This window comes from Elephantulus edwardii, unplaced genomic scaffold (genome assembly GCF_000299155.1).
Source record: "Elephantulus edwardii isolate Elephantulus edwardi_28Jun2011 unplaced genomic scaffold, EleEdw1.0 scaffold00074, whole genome shotgun sequence".
NCBI classification, from domain to species: domain Eukaryota; kingdom Metazoa; phylum Chordata; class Mammalia; order Macroscelidea; family Macroscelididae; genus Elephantulus; species Elephantulus edwardii.
Genome location: NW_006399824.1, coordinates 3348639 through 3365179, shown reverse-complemented (window position 1 = coordinate 3365179; position 16541 = coordinate 3348639). Strand labels below are relative to the sequence as shown.

The window sequence follows — 16541 nt, the reverse complement described above, 5'->3', positions numbered from 1 at the left end:
AGGCCATGCGATTGGCACAGGATAGAGCAGGGTTTAGGGCTGTTGTACTAGGGTCGCTATGAGTCGCAAACGACTCGATGGCACATAACAACAACATTACTTGGAACGGTTACAATCTAGAGAACAAATTTCCTCTGCAGTTAAAGAGGTATGGCCATATTATATAGCTACATATGGCTTTAGGGGGCTTTAGTGGCTTAATGGTAAGCTGTGCTGCAATCCTAAAGGCTGGAAGTTTGAACCCATCAGATGCTCTGTGTGGGTGCGGGGTGGAGTGGGGAAGATGGGTAGTCTCCTCCCATGCGATTAAGTGCTTTTGAAAACCCACTGGAGGGTCAGCTGCGACTTGGTTACAACTCGATGGCACACAATGGACAGGTATGGTTTGAATTATATTGGCTTTTAGGGTTTGTACCATCTCAGCGTCTCTGGTTACAAGTTTGGCAGTTGGTGAGCCAGTGCTTATAGGTAAATGAAAAGTTGTAACCTTTTCTTGTAGGGCCACCAGGAGTAATGAGATGAGCAAAATTAAAAGGGAATTTCTCACTCAATCGGGACAGAAGAAATGCTTTCCTGGGGGATGACTTTCCCCCTTACTACACACAGATGTAAATGCAGACTTGAACAGGGCCCTCATTAGTAACACAATGTTATTACTTACCTTCAATTGTATACCTATAATGTGGTCTTTTACCAGTTGTTAAAATAGCTCAGAAAGGTATATTCTACTTCAGTTGATCTTTTTAGTGGTTCTTCTTTTACAAATTTTCAAAGAACTTAATCTCCTGGCTGTAGAGGAGTTCTTTGCTCCCCTAAATCTTAATAGCCAACTCTGCTTGCCTTGTTGCTGTTATTGTTGTGTACTGAATTGGAACTGACCCACAGCTGACCCTCCGGCAGGTTTTCAGAAGTAATAAATTGCAGAGGATATTGCTCATCTGCCTCCCACAGGGCAGCTGGTGGATTCAAACTGTGTGCCTTTGGTATGGCTTCACAGTTCCTTACCCCTAAGCTACCAGAGCTCCCTATACTTGTCTTAGGCTAATACTGGAAATAACTTACTTCTGGACCAAGCAACAAGCAACATTGGCTATGGAGGACCTCCTAAATAACTTTTTTAAAAAATTGTTGAACATTTATTGAGCTTTAAATAACACTTTATGGAAGCTAAACTTTAGGGTGGCTAAGGGGCTGCTCTGATTTATAGGACAATGGGGATCAGTGCACTTATGGTTGTGTCGCCTCATGGATGCCAAACAGTATAAAGCTTGGGCTACCCTGGCAGTAAATGCAGGTTCATAGTCACTCTCAAAAATTGCATAAGGAATGATCCCCTTATGAAATTATTTACATAGTTGTCACTAGCTTCCTCAGCTCTGGTGGGGTAAGCTGCTGCTCAATCTGTAAAGGTGTTTACAGAATTTGGTAGGTATTTATACCCTAGAAATAGCATTATGTCTGAACTATTTCTCCTAGCGTTCCCTGGGATAAGAACCCCCAGCATACAGCTAACTAGAGAAGAGACGGGACTTTCTTGAGAGTTATTGCCTAAGTACACGCCACAGCTATTAATAATCTGCTTAGTAATCCTCCTGGGCCTAGGCCTTCCTTAATGAATAGTTCCACTAAAGCCCTTAAAATGACTTTGCTACATGAAGGGGCTGGGAATGAGAAGCTTGCCTGTCTCCTCAGCTAGACAGTTGAAACTTGACAATGATTGAGACAGTTGGCTTCCTCTCCTTTGCAGTATATACTGGCAGTTTGATTTTGAGAGCCAAGGGTGTATTCAAAGGACTTTCTCATCCTATCTGCTTGGACTCCCTGCCATTGAGCTCACTGTGATTCACAGGCACACTCCACCAAGTCTTTGAGGCTTGAGAAGTGGCTTCCATCCTCCTTCCCCAGAGCTGGTGGTAGGTTTGGAACACTGGAGGCATGCAGCTTTTTGGTTTCCAGCGTGACACACTACATACCATCTTCCTGTATACAAGTTATGTGCCAACAGGTCAATGACGACTCATAGCAATCCCATGAACAACAGATCTGAACCTTGGCAGCTTCACCATCTCCAACACACCTGACCCCAATGCCTCTCACTGTGTCAATCCATCTCATCGAGGGTCTTCCTCTTCACATTGACCCTCTACCCTTTTTTTTTTTTGGTTTGGTTTTTTTATATGTATATTAATTTCAATGAAAATTTAGAGATTTTGGATTTCCATTCATTCATTGTTGCACTCTTCTCCCCTCCCAACCCTCCCCCCTAGTATACTACCCTCTTGGAAAAGTAAAATCCTTTCACGACAAAAATACCTAATCACATACCCCTTCCTTATAGTTTTCTCCCTCATCTGCTTCAATGCAGTATACATTACTGAACCCATCTTTATCAGTCTCCCCCGAAACACGATGTCAGTCCTGTGTTACAACAGTGGCACCATGCAGTATTTGTCCTTTTGTGACTGAGATACTTCCCTCAGCATAATGTCTTCCAGGGTCACCCATTTGAATAATATTGCATGAGTTCCTTGTTTTTCAATGGAGCATAGTATTACATTGTGTGACTATACCACAGCTTCTCTATTCATTTGTTTGTTGATGAGTACTTAGGTTGTTTCCAACTCCTTGCTACTATGAACAAAGCCGCAATAAACATGAGTGTGCATGTATCTGCTTGGATGTCTGCTATGGTCTCTTTGGGGTATATTCCCAGTAGTGGAATTGCTGGGTCAAAAGGTATCTCTATTTGCAACTTTTTGAGAAAGTGCCATACCACCTTCCACCAGTGGTTGCACCATTTTACACTCCCACCAACAATGACGAAGGGTTCCAGTTTCTCCACAACCTCACCAACATTTGTTGCTTGCTGTTCTGTTAAACTTTGCTGTTCTGACTGGGGTGAGATATCTCATAGTTGTTTTGAGACTCTCTACCCTTCTAAAATTATGTCCCTAAGAATTGGTTCCTCCTGACAACATGCTCAAAGTATGTCAGTTTCACCACTTCTGCCTCATAGGAGCAACGCTGGTTTCACTTTCTCTAGGACAGCTGGGTCTGTTCTCTTGGCAGTCCATGGTACTTTTCAATACTCTTCTCAATTCTCCAACTAATGCTATCAGTTATATCTCAGCACAACAGAATGTTCCCTCCTAGTGACACAATCTGTTTGAGAAGAGGAAATGAAGTACTTTAACATGGGGGTGGGGGTGGGTTAGCAATCTTTCACAGAAGGCACTGCCTTCTTTTAAGTTCATTTTCAGGTCATAGTAAATCTTCAAGGCTTCTTACAGGTCCAGTAAATGCACCAGCCAAGACTTCATTCCTTCCTATATCAAAGTAACATTCCATGGACCCACTCCCTCCAAATAACCTATCAGTTAGGCTGACCTATTGCAGAATGACAACTCAACCACAACATGTACCAAGGGTCTTGGATGGTACTAATCTATTTATGGTGGAATGGGTGAACAGGCCCAAGCACATCTACCCCAACAATGCTTGCAGTCAAATTAAGTCTCTCATATCCGTCCTAAATGTTTCTACATATATTAAGTATTGAAGAACTTTGTTTTTAAACATCAAACAAATGTCATGATGTGTTCAAACTCAGAACATACCAACACAGATGGCAAGTTTGTTTTAACTTTTTATTAAAATGCTTAGGATACAGACTTTCTTTTGTAAATGACTATTTGACTTTTCCTGAAATAGGACATGTATGTGTACTCTGAAAACATTATGCAAAGTCTCAATTCATGGGAGTCCTGTACAAAGCTCTGGTCCTTCATGTATGGAGCAGAGCTTCTCATAGTTGTTTCTTTCAGCTACTTTATGGACACAGTGTTCAGATAGGCAAGAAGTAGACAGGTACTACTTATCAATTTCTCTTTCTCCAGTGGCCAAATGAAGCCACTTTCACAAAGAGCTGCCCTATCTAGAACCCAAGTTATAAGGGACAAATTCAGGGAAAACAAGAAAACTAACACTGAAGCAGCCATACTTCCAGGTCTCTGGTAGAGAAGTATGAGGTTAACCTTTAGCCAAAGGATTTTAAGTCAACCACCTAGCTCATCCAATTTTAGCTAGATTTGTTCATTGTAAGGCTTTAGTCCCTTTCCAAACCAACAGTTTTTACTTAATCCAGCTAAATTTTGCTAATAAATGAAGTATATGTTCTCCTCGGACTTTAAAATCAAGTTCCTGCATTTGGTATTTGGCAGTCAAATAGTATGCTTTCCAATAGGTCAAGCTGAAAGAAAAATCCAATTAAAGGAGGATTCTCATCCACAGGAATATGATATGCATACTGCCTACCCTCAGATCAGAAGCAGGAATCCACTGTTCAATCCTCTGCAAACAGGCATCATTCACCATCACAATTTTCAAGAAACTATTTCTAACCTTTCATTAAAGGAAAAGAGGAACCACTCTCTCCTATTCCTTTGCCTTTTACACCAAAGATATAGGTTAAGGTCATGAAAATCCAATGACACACATGGCATTAAGAGAAATGAAATATTATAAAAATAGCCCTCATGCACACTACTGAGGACACTCTCATACTGGGCCTTTGCTCTCTGGTAAGAAGTGATGCTCACTCAAAAGGAACAGCTCTATAGGAAGTTCTTGGGTTAGTATTCTGCTAGTTTATTTCTGGACTGGTGAAAGGGCAATTTCCTATCAAACTTTTTTTTAAGGGGGCAGGTCTGGAGACACTATTGATATTAATCTTTAAACACACCACACACACTCTCTCACTCAGCTATGTGATAGTGAAAATAGATAAGACGCCATTCAGAAACAAAGCATTTTCTGGAAGTGGAAATTTGAAAGCCAAACTGAGTACATCTTTCCTAGAATAATTTGTGCTACAATACCTTATTTTAAATCCTCAACTTGCAGAATGAAGAGTCTTCACGCTGCTGACTTTGCTGACTCTTCTATTAAAAAAAAAATTTCCCCCAGAATTTGTGCAAAAGTAAAACCTCTGCAATATACAACATGAGGAACCTATAATTAATAGCAACTCTTTAAGAGGCAGAAGTCACTATAACTGAAAATGAAAAAGGGGCTATAGACATGAGTGAAACTTCACGACAGTATAAAAAGCAAACACTGGCTGACATTTGTAACTTTAGAAGTAAAAATGCTGCTAACTCACTCTAGAATTAACCTCTTCTCAGCACATCACCAGTCATCCATGCCATGATGTGGAATGCTCGCTCATCAGAGTGGGAACCTGCTGCAACTCCAAAGCCAGGGTGCTGCCACTTTTCTAGTTGTCTGTGCACAAGGTGATGCCACCCACAAAAGGCAGCTACTAGTCAGGTGAGCGCAGGGCCAGCTTCTCACTAACCTGTTCATTCAACAGGACTGAGATCACGTGACCAAGCTCTGGCCTCCAAATGTGTATCTATTATCATTTCACAAATATCTAAATGCCAACTCCCTAGATTTTTTTTTAAAAAAGGGGAAACTCTGGACCAAGTAAATTGTGAACTCAAAAAAGTTAAGAGGGACACCAATTACATCAACATTTTCTTTAAAAAATAGAATCACTTTCTTTTTAAATCAACCACAGTGGTGAGACGTGTTTTTCTTTTCATGCCCCATAATGCACACAGCTTTCCCTAGCAAATCCTTCAGCTTCCAAGTCCCGGGATGCTGAATGCACCAGCACGTGGGGAAGCATGACCTCCCAACAGTGTGGAGAAGAGCACATGTCACCACTGGGCGATGAGATCTGACAGACTCCTGGCTTCTCAGCGCCAAACAAGGCCGGAGAGTTTTCCATGTTCTATTACAAAAGTTCACGAGGAAGCTGTGAATAGGATCAGTCCAGAGACGTAAAACTTGTTTATTTTCACTGTCCAAACATCAGTCAATATACTGGGAGAGCCAACGGAAACCTTCGCCATAGCCTTGCCTCTTGAGCACACTGCACATGAACACTTCCATAGGGCGGGCATTCAGTTCCTTCAAGGTCACGTTCCCCTAAAGAAGGCAAAATCAAGAAAGGGCTGTCAGCACCTCTGTGCTGGAGAAGCTCAAAAGGGTCATCGTTAAAATTACTTTTTCAAGACAAATGTTAAGGAGTGACTAATAACAGAAATGTGGTCCAAGTCATATGGACAGAGATGACCTGCCCAAGGTTTCGTGCTTTCAGCACAGACCTGTTCCCAGACTTTGTCCAGGAGTGACACTTGCTGTCAATCCTCTAACATCTGTCTGGATGGTTATGGCAGCAAATCAAGAAAAAAGGCCACTGGGATCCATGGAACCAGCATCATCTTACTCAATAGACAAAAGAGGTCTTTTTACTATGTTGTTGTGTACTGTAGAGTCGGAACCAACCCATAGCTGACCCTCCAGTGGGTTTTCAGAGGCAGTTAATCACACGGGAGGAGATTGCCCATCCTTCTCCCACAGAGCGGCTGGTGGCCTCGAACCGCATGCCTTTGGAATTGCAGCACTGCTTCTTGCCAATAGGCCACCAGAGCTTCTTCCTATTTACCATGACTTTGCAGAAATATACAAAGAAAATGGGTTGCACTCGGGAAATTTAAGGAGGGTCTCAGGGCACACATGTCATGCAGAATTTGGGACACTAATTGGGAAGAAGCATTTCCAGACGGAAACAGAAAACCAAAAAGTGGAAAGCTTAAAAAAAAAAAAGTTAGAAAATTATCATAAATCAGAGAGAGGAAGATTTTAAAAATTAAGTATTCTAAGACCAGAAACTCCAAAGAATAGGCAATTCTTGGGTAATTACAGCTGATCTCAATTTTCTTTCATACACTTGCTTTTCTACAGCTGTCTGCTTCTCCAAATGGACAGAGAACAGCCTATTCACCTTCAAGACCACCTTCTATTTCTCATTTCATCACTGATTTGTGTGGATCTATGTAGATCGGAACAAAATCACTCTCTTAACCTGAAAAATCAAAGATAACAATCTAAAAAACCCCACAAATGAAATACAATGTAAATGAAGGACTAAAAGGAATACATTGTACATACATGAAACAATGTATATGAAGGATAAAAATATTAATTAAAAAAGGGAAGAGAAAAAGATCATAGTCCTACTTCTCATTGGGGGAACACTGAGCATGGATCGGGTTTTTTTACTGCTCCGAGAAAAATTAATGGCTAATTATTATAAAAAAAAATATTAATCTTCTTTATAACCTGGACTTTCTCAGCAAATATGGATTCTTTCTAAGAAGAGCTCTTCCAAGAAATGTCTTTGAATTAGATTTAAAAGGAAACAAAATTCTTGATGACTGAATAGTAGGAAATAGCCTATTTCCTTCATACTCAAATATCTGAAGATATTATAGGAAAACAAAACATACCCCTGCCTTCAGAAAGCTTGTAACACATTTACAGTGAAACAAACTCTAAATCCATTTAAACCTCTTGGTAAAGTGGTGAATGTCCTTTATATCATGCCTGTTAACAATTTTTCTCTTACCTTTCCTGTGGTCTGTCCATAAAGTCCAAATATCTCACGGAGTTTTTCTTCACTAATGGCATCTGCTCTGTCAATTTTGTTACCCAGGATAAGGATTGGCACATTGGATATTGTTTCATCAGTCATTAAAGCCTAAAGATAAGATTTTTTTTAAAAAAAAAAAAGAAAAATTTTTAAAGTCAAGTAAAGAATCTACAAAAGTCTAGCAGATTACAAAAACAATATTGACTTTCACTGGCCTACCAGGTATCAAATATAAAGTGGACATCAGATAATTAAGTAACTAAAAATTAATCTTAACCTATAATAGCCTTGACATTAGGTAAGAATCCCTTCACGTAGACTCTCCTAATTTCCTCATTAGAATTGGCTCAGGACTATCTATCTATCTATATTTAAAAAGTAATATAACTGCCTCAACTTTAAAGATAAATTTTTCAGCCACAGACAATTCTTCAAGATATCCATTTGCCACAGTCCCAGAAGAAAGAACGCTCTAGAAACAGAGCCTAAAAGTGATGAGAGAACTCCACAAGTAAGTAGTCTTTGCCCAATGTGTGTAAGTACTGAGGCTGTTGAGAGGGATACAAAACCAAGGGTGAGACACAGTCCCTTCTCAAGAGATCCTCATTCTATATTTAGACATATACTGACACAACTTAGTAACAAGCTTATTTAGACAAAGCAAAAATCAAAAGGAAAAACAATAAATGGAACAGAGAATGTAAACACCAAAAGAGAAATAGAACAGCAAAGATACAGCATCTTAACTAGGTACTAAAGGAAGGGAAAGATGTAGATAAATAAAAACCATAATGACTTTACAGTAGGAAAAGAAAGTCACATGACTGGATTAAAGAATACAGAGCGACAAGAGTTAACGGGATGGGTGAAGATGAAGCACAATATGGTGATAGTCTGTGAAGGCAGCTATGATATATCTTAAAGACTCCTACACCCAGAAGTTACTGCATATGTAAGACAATATTTGTCTGTGGTGCTCAAGTGTAAGGTGTGATCTAGCTTAAGGCAGTAAGTAGCATTTAATAAATGAAACAGGAGGCATTCTGGAGAAGTGAAGGGACAAGATACCTAAATGAGAAGGGCAGACAAAGAGAATTCTTAACTGGCAGAGTTCAAGTCTGAGAATCTAGTTTTCACTGACAGGAAAGTTATGAAGGAAAAGAGAGCTTAAGGAAATATGCTTGACTATCTGCATCCATCAAAGTACAGCTGTCATCCGTTCATTAAACACTAGGACATAAGTGCCTACTATGTGTTAGATGCTTTGCTAGCTACTGGATTCAGAGAGAAAGATGATGAAGGCCCTCCCATCAACATTCACTCTCTGGTGAGAGACACCTGTAAGAAAACAATTTTAAAAACCCCTCAACCACCAGTGAAGACAGGGCAGAATGTTAATAGAGGCTGAGAAGTCAGGAAGGTTTCCTAGAAGTGGTCATTGATCAACTCTGAGTTCTCTTAGTAACAGGAGACACAGCTGAGCATGAATAGGTATACATATAAATTCAGGGAAGGGCAAGTTGTGCTTTATATTTAGAATAGTTCAACAGAGGAGAAAAAGAAACGTATAGAAATAATCCCAGGGAAGATCATCACTGGTCCTCCGTGCTATGCAAAGGATTTATGGATCTCATCTAGAAAGTGACAGATAATTAACATGTTACGGGCAGCAGTGAAAAGTCTATGACAGTTCCTTGGAACACTCTAGTGCATGGCATGGCAGTTATGAGGGAAATGCACAAGTGGGAGACCAATTAGGTAGTGGAGCAAAAAGCTGAAATAATCAAAGTCTAAAATAGTAAGGGTGCTATAAAGCAGATTAGATTCTAAGTAAAAGAGACAGGGCTTGATATCCAAGGACAAATTACTACAGAATTCAGTTAAGTACACACAGGAATGGGGTAATCATTGGACTAGGATGGAGGAGAGGGCAAACCATCTTTTCTGAGTCAGTGTAATGATGTGTACAGACAGTATCCCCCAAAGTTATTGAAAAGTTCCTATCAATGGCCTCCTTAGCCTCTTAGCCTATGTAAGCCTCCCCCACTTTATCAATGGTAGGAGGGTGGTGGAGAGGGCTGTTCCATAGAATCTACAGTAATTTACAGGTTTCTGGACCAAGTAGATGGTGAGGAAGATGAATTGTTCTCTTCTGGGAAAGCATAAGTGGACGATGCAGTTGACAGACTGCTTTATACATGAGACAGAGGTTCAAGAACAAGGTTCTACACAAGTGAAATTAATTGAGGACTATCAGCATCTGAATGCTAGATGAAGGCATGGGAGTAGAGACCTTAAGAATACCAATATTTAAACACTAAGCAGAGGAACAGATGATGAAGGGAGGCAGAGGCAGGCAGGAGAAAAAATGAGAAATATTGGCCAGAAAGACAGTACACCCACTCTTCAAGTTAAGTTCTCAAGAGCAGGTCATTATGTGAAAATGGAGGACGACTATACACACTTAAAAAACAGAAGACTGTATCATTACACAAGACCCAAACCACTGAGAATCATGGCCCAGACAAGAGAACACACAATCTCAGCCATCACATCCAATATATTCTCATCTCACCTGTCTGGTGTTTATTACTGCCAGTTGTACCTTGTTAATGAATAAAATAGCAGTAAATTTTTACTACCGTCATAAATGTGGAATGTAGTTAACAAGACAGACAGTAAGAGAAGAATGATCAGTACTATGAAGTCAAATTAGGTAGACACCGACATATATGCACAAGGGACAAGAGTCTGAGTCAAGGAACACAAATAAGTTAACTCTAGACAGGTTCAAATTGCCAGGAGTATGAGTGCAGAGACACTGTATTTAGAGAAAAACAAGAATGGCTTAAAGGAGCAGGTAATAGAGTAGTGGGGAAAACAGTATTATAGAGGCAGGAAAGCCAAAAACAGCAACAGCAACAACACACACAAACAGAACCCAACAGTGTTGGGAAAGGAGAAAACTTGAAGCCAGTCTTTGACAGTAATAAATGGGGCAGTTGACTAAAATGGAAGAGTGAGAAGAGATTAATATGGCCTGGCTAATCATTCAGTGGGATGCTTTGGTGACTTAATGGTAAGAAGTTCTGCTGCCAACCAAAAGGCTAGAGGTTTGGATGTATTGGCTGTTCCACAGGGTAAAGAAAGGCCGTCTCATTCCAGGAGTGCAATTTGCTGCTTCTAAAGACTTGCTGGAGGGCCAGCTATAGGTCGCTTCTGACTCAATGGTCATAGTAACAGCAATTATTCAGTGAGAGAGTGATTAGGCATAACAACACCAAGAATTCAGACGCAAAAGGTGAAGGAACTCTAACTGGTTTCATTATGCCAGCAGTAGAGTGACCACTCATGATGAATTGAAAAGAACGCTATTTCTGGGGCCATAGGCATCAGCTGGAGACTGTCCTACAAAACTGGGCTATAAACAAGAAAGTTTAGCTGAGCTTACTCGGGACACTGAAAAGCAGTATATTCAACTGTCTGCCTTTTCATTTTGTTGTTGTTGAGAACATACATTAATTCAACAGTTTGTGCAATTCAGTAACACTATGTTGTGTAACCGTCACTGTTTTTGAGCTGTTCTTCCCACTAAAATAATAGTGATAACATAAACTCACTGACCCTGAGGTTCCAATCTAACCTTTTTAATGTTGCCAATTTTGATCCCATATAGTTCTTAAAAGAGCACGATATTCCATTTCCTAAATTTTTAAACCCTTTCTTCCTGTATCTAGGGCTTTCACTAAATGTTAACTAGAATTATTGGCACTACTAAGCTGCATTCCTGAAAAGAAAGAGAAGAAAGGAAAAACAAATTATTAACTTACATTAAGCTCAACTTTGGACTCCATGAGACGAGAATGATCTGCACAGTCCACCAGAAACACAATCCCATTAATTGCTGGAAGATAATTTTTCCAAACCCGACGTGCTAAAAGAGAGTTATAGATGAAGCAATTAATATCTGTGTGTATATATGTATATGGAGTGAATAACCTAACGGCCTGGATTCTTCAAAGTCCTAGTCAGAGGGTGCAAATTGATGGCCCATTAGCTGTTGCTGTCTTTTTTAAATATGAAAATCAGGAGTCCTACAACATTTAGCATTCTTACACCTATATGCAGGGAGTTCTGACGGCCTAGTGCTATGAAGATGCGCTGCAATCCCAAAGGTATGTAGTTTGAATTCACCAGCTGCTCCAGGGGAGAAAGACAATCACCTGCCTCTGAAAACCTGTGGGAGGGTCAGGCATCAGTCAGTTCCCACTCGATGGTACTAAGCAACAACATACCTATATACGTACTCCTAAGTTAATCAGCTGGAACTGAGTTTGCAGAAATTTCCACCACTCTTCACTTTTAAAAAAAAAAATTTATTTATATAATTAGTTTCATTTACATTATATTGGATTCATGTACATTGTGGCTTATTTTTCCCTTTTCAGTTATTGCACTAATAACTTCCTTCAAGAAAGCGTATAAGCCAGCTACTTTATGACTCATGTTCCAACACTGCCTTATATACAGTCCATGTCACTCATCTATGTGACCTTTCTCACCCCTGAGCCATTTTCATTTGCATTTGCAAACCCTGAGTTATATCATTAGAGTACAAAGTGCCTGTCACTGCAACTTTAGGCTCAGGTTAGTCTCTAACAATGTGTGGGTGTGCTGCCACATGTCATCTACCCATGTAGCCCTCATGGGATGGGGCCTATCATGCAGTTGAAGTCTCCAGTCATTTCAGCTCCTAGCCTTAAGAAACCAAACCTGCTGCTTCTAAGTTGATTCAAACTCATGAAGACCTTCAATAAGGTTACTTTTGAAAAGTGAAAGAACTAGGGAGTAGAGGCTGAGTGAACTTTTACTTTACCTATTTCTATACTGACTGAATTTGTTATATTTTGACTGAATTTGTTACACTTAGCCTGCATTACTTTTAAAAAAGTGAAGTTTTAAAATTACAGACGTGCAAAAAAGAATTTTGAGAACATTTTAGTAATGCCTGGAAAATGGTGGCTAAGTTATGACGGTGTTTAAGTCAATTTTCTAGGGGAAAAACTCTGAAGCCAAAGTTATCACACCATTATCATCAAATTGGGGAACTCTGGTATTTTAGTGATATACTGCCGATCCAAAGGTAGGTGTTTGAATCCATCAGTTGCTCTGCAGAAAAATCTCCTTCCGTCCAATTTGCCTATGTAAAACCCGCTAGAAGGTCAGTTCTGACTTGAAAGAACATAACAACAATCATCAACTGATATGTAAAAACATTTACTCATTCTATATTCTCAAGCTTATCATTTTAAACTGCTCTGAATCAGTGTGAAGCAGTCACACAATAATTCTCTTGAAAGACAAAATGTGGTCGTTCCTTTCTAACCACATAAAAACTCAATTCAAATTTACTGCCATCAAGTCAGAACCAAGCCATCATATCTGACCCTCCAATGGACTTTCAGATCCTCTAAAACACAGGGGAAGAGATTACTCATGTTTGCTCAATGGAGGTACTGGTGGATTCAAGTTGTCAGAGAGCTGCCATCACTGCTCCCTACCACCTCACCACCAGAGCTCCCTCACCCCAACGAAAAGAACATAATAAATACATGACTGAAAAAAAGAAAGAAAACACTCCAGCAAAGCATAACCACTGTTACCATTTTGGTAGATTCTCGTCTGATCTTTTTTTCTGTAGAGTTTTTAATGTGATTGTGATTATATGGCATATGTACTTTTGCAAGATATAAATACCATATTACTGAGATAAATTTAACCCTAAGAAAATCACGGACTATAAATTAGGCTATAAGACTAGAAACTGCCAATATTCTATTTTTAAACTATATTTTTAAAAACTGTATTAGAGTCAACCTAATGTAATGCTTCAAACACATATGTCTTAACAAATGAGCAAATTTGATGTAACTCCAATTTCTTTTTCTACTTTCCCAGAATATTTATTCCCATACTTTAAATGTTTACTGTCAAGGCTATAGTCTTGCCAAATATAACTTGAGTATCGTCAAATAAAGAAGTCCCATTGTGAACATTTCTAAAGTGTGTACATTAAGTCTGAATAGCACACTTGATAGATATCTGGGAACAATTTACAGAGCAGAAAGAGGAGAGGGAGGGCAAGAAGTAGAAGAAAATGTTCCATTCACTTCTTTTAATAGGCAAAGTATACAAAATAGCAAATCGGAAAAGGACACAAAGTTGGTCTCCTACATAACAGCACTCCCCTAAATAAAGGACACTAAAAGGACAGGCTGACTAAATCCAATTATGTGGTATTGTGCCAAGTGATAATGTTGGGAGGGGGAAGTGATGGCATTATTTGGCCAACTGGGGAAAAAAATCTGCACATACATTATACTACTACTATCCATCGCCAGAGTCAGAATTGACGTACAGCTCAGCTGACCCTCCAGTGGGTTTTCAGAGGCTGCTAAGTGAGGAGAATGCTCATATTTCTCGCACAGAGCAACGGCAGATTTGAACTACATAGGCCTTTGAATTGCCAGTGCAACCTTCTATCCATTTGGCAAGAGCAAATGTCTTATTCTTAGGAAATACAAACTAAGATACATAATGAACTCACAAATAGTTCAAAAAGTAAATAGGTATCTCTCTGTGCATGTGAAAAAAATTGTTAGTTGCTGTCAAGTTCACTCAAAGGCATAGCAGCTCTATGTATGCAAAGTAAAATTCCTCATGGAACAGAACTGTGACTTTCTGGAAGCAGGATCAGAGGTGTCTGTCTTCCAACGTACCTCTGGGTAGATTCAAACTGCCAACTTATCAGCTAATCATCAACTGCTTAACCATTTGTGCCACACACACAATCTGTGCCTTCTACATACATACCTGGTGGAGAGACAGCTAAGAATCAGTTCTGACTTGATGGCATTGAGGAATGAGTGAGTGAAGGAGAAACAGAGGTAAACAGGCACTGGAGAGCAGAATTTGCAACTTCTGACATAGTTTTGTTTTTGTTTTAACAAATCTGTAATTTTATTTATTTACTTTTCAGTAAGTTTAAATCCTAGAGGTATATGGCATTACAGATTCTGTGTCCAATGGCCTTTGCAGGATGGTTTTTTCTAAACTTGGCCCAAACAGCGCCACTGTTTGTATGGGCACGAGTTACCTTTCCCCAGATTACTACAGTTTTGTTAGGTTTGCCAATCAGGAATCACTATATTATTTTTTGCTTTGTAAACATAAGCATATCTCTTGCCTAAATAAAATTCTGGTTCATCTCAGGCACAAACACTTCAATTTTAAGAAAAGCTTTGTGCTCCCTCTGGTTCAGAAACCCTCATTTATAGCCACCAAATGTAGCTTTGCACCACAGTCTCCCCGCCATCTCTGTGGTTCAGAAGTCCTGCTCCCAGGAAGCCTTCAAGATAGCCCAACACGTTTTGAAATTACTTAAAAAAGGAATTTAAAAAACTTAATTGAAGTATAAGGAAAGTTACCTCGAATGAAAAGTGACTAAATGGGGAATAAATACAAAATGAACTCTAATATCATCCTCCCATTCAACTGTATCTTACCTTGTTCATGTCCACCAAGGTCAAAAGTTGTAAAAGTCATTCCAGCGATTGTCAGCTCTTCTGATGCTGAAAAATTATAAAATAAAATCACACACAAAAAGGAGAAAAGAAATAAATTTTGCATTTGTAATTCAGCCACAGTCCAGCTAGTAGTGCTGTTAAGCAAATACTAATATATGTGGCCCAAGTATATTCTACTGGAAAATTTTCAAATTATCTGTGATACAGTGAATTAAGTAATAAGGCCCTTCTAGGATTTTGGCCCCTTTGTGTATGCGTCAGACTTCATTTGAGAATAAGTTTGTGATAAATAAGAGGTGGGATTAGAATGGGATAAATCTTGAAGCTCTACCCTACTATCAAAGGTTATAACACAAATCACCACCCTTAGTTCTCCTGGGGGTGTGGTTTATATCCCTGAGCTTTTATACAGAGGACTGCATCTAAGAAGCTCATTCTCTTTCTCTATAGCTTAGGACATTGCACCTAATCTGATCCAGCTGTTTGTAGCCTGCAATCACCTGGCTTCCCTGTTCACTAGCATCTCTGACCATGTTCATCAATCTACATCACCTACAATTGCATGACCCGTTCTCTGACAGTTTTTTAGTTTCTTTGAAACTTTCCAGCAAACTACAGAAACCAATGGCAAACAGGAGTGAGAAGGTTGAGGGGAGGAGGAATAATAGTACAACAGTCTGGACATTTGGGACATTTTACCTCTGCCTTACAGGATCTAGTCTGGTACTAATCTTTGTAAAACAAATTATTTTTATACAAGTAACGAAGAACTGCATCAGTTTGGAGAATATCCCTCAAAGCTGATAATGACTTTCAAATATAAAAAGAACTCAAAAAAGAAAAAAAGATCTCCTGGCATTTTCAAACTTACTAGGATGCAATGTTGGAACATGTTGGCCCAATCTATCATCTTTGAGCATGTGTAGAAGAGTGGTTTTGCCTGCATTATCCAAACCCAAGAACACAAGTTTCCCAGATTTCTTGTAGAGTCCTAAAAGAAAAAGAAATCTAAATGAAGCTTAGGTGTCTACATACCAAAGATTACTTGTATTTAAATTGTTTGAGGAAACACAAAAACTTTTAACCTACATTTTTTTCAGAAAAGAACTTTACCTAGGAACTGGAGCACACTGCTGAAGCCATTGTAGATCCACTCAAAGATGAAAGACATTATTAGCGCTTACTACCTGTATCAAATATGAAAACATCATACATTAGCTTCCAGAATGGCAGTAGAGTTCTGGAGATTAACCTTTACCTCTCACTCTGAAGTAATTTTACAATCTCAAAATACAAGAAAGTAAAGTAAGGAAGATACCAAAGATTGCCCTTCTCTCTATAGACTTGAGAACTGTACACCCTAGAGGGAACCATCTATGGTCCTCAGCTCTATACAAATAATGGTATACAACAATCTATTATATTCAAAAGACAGCAAGTTAAAGATAGATTTG

At 39.2% G+C, this 16541-nt stretch overlaps 1 protein-coding gene and 1 pseudogene across 1 annotated transcript; both read right to left on the bottom strand.

Moving 5' to 3' along the window:
* Positions 1–5525: 5525 nt before the first annotated feature.
* Positions 5526–16274, bottom strand: SAR1A (SAR1 homolog A (S. cerevisiae)). Its single transcript, XM_006888981.1, has 6 exons — positions 16201–16274; positions 15959–16078; positions 15067–15132; positions 11332–11435; positions 7478–7609; positions 5526–5994 (listed from the first exon to the last, which is right to left on the bottom strand). Exons 1-6 carry the CDS (start codon positions 16256–16258, stop codon positions 5878–5880), a joined length of 597 nt encoding a protein of 198 aa, XP_006889043.1. The 5' UTR covers positions 16259–16274; the 3' UTR covers positions 5526–5877.
* Positions 14553–14876, bottom strand: LOC102854011 (annotated as a pseudogene).
* Positions 16275–16541: the final 267 nt, after the last annotated feature.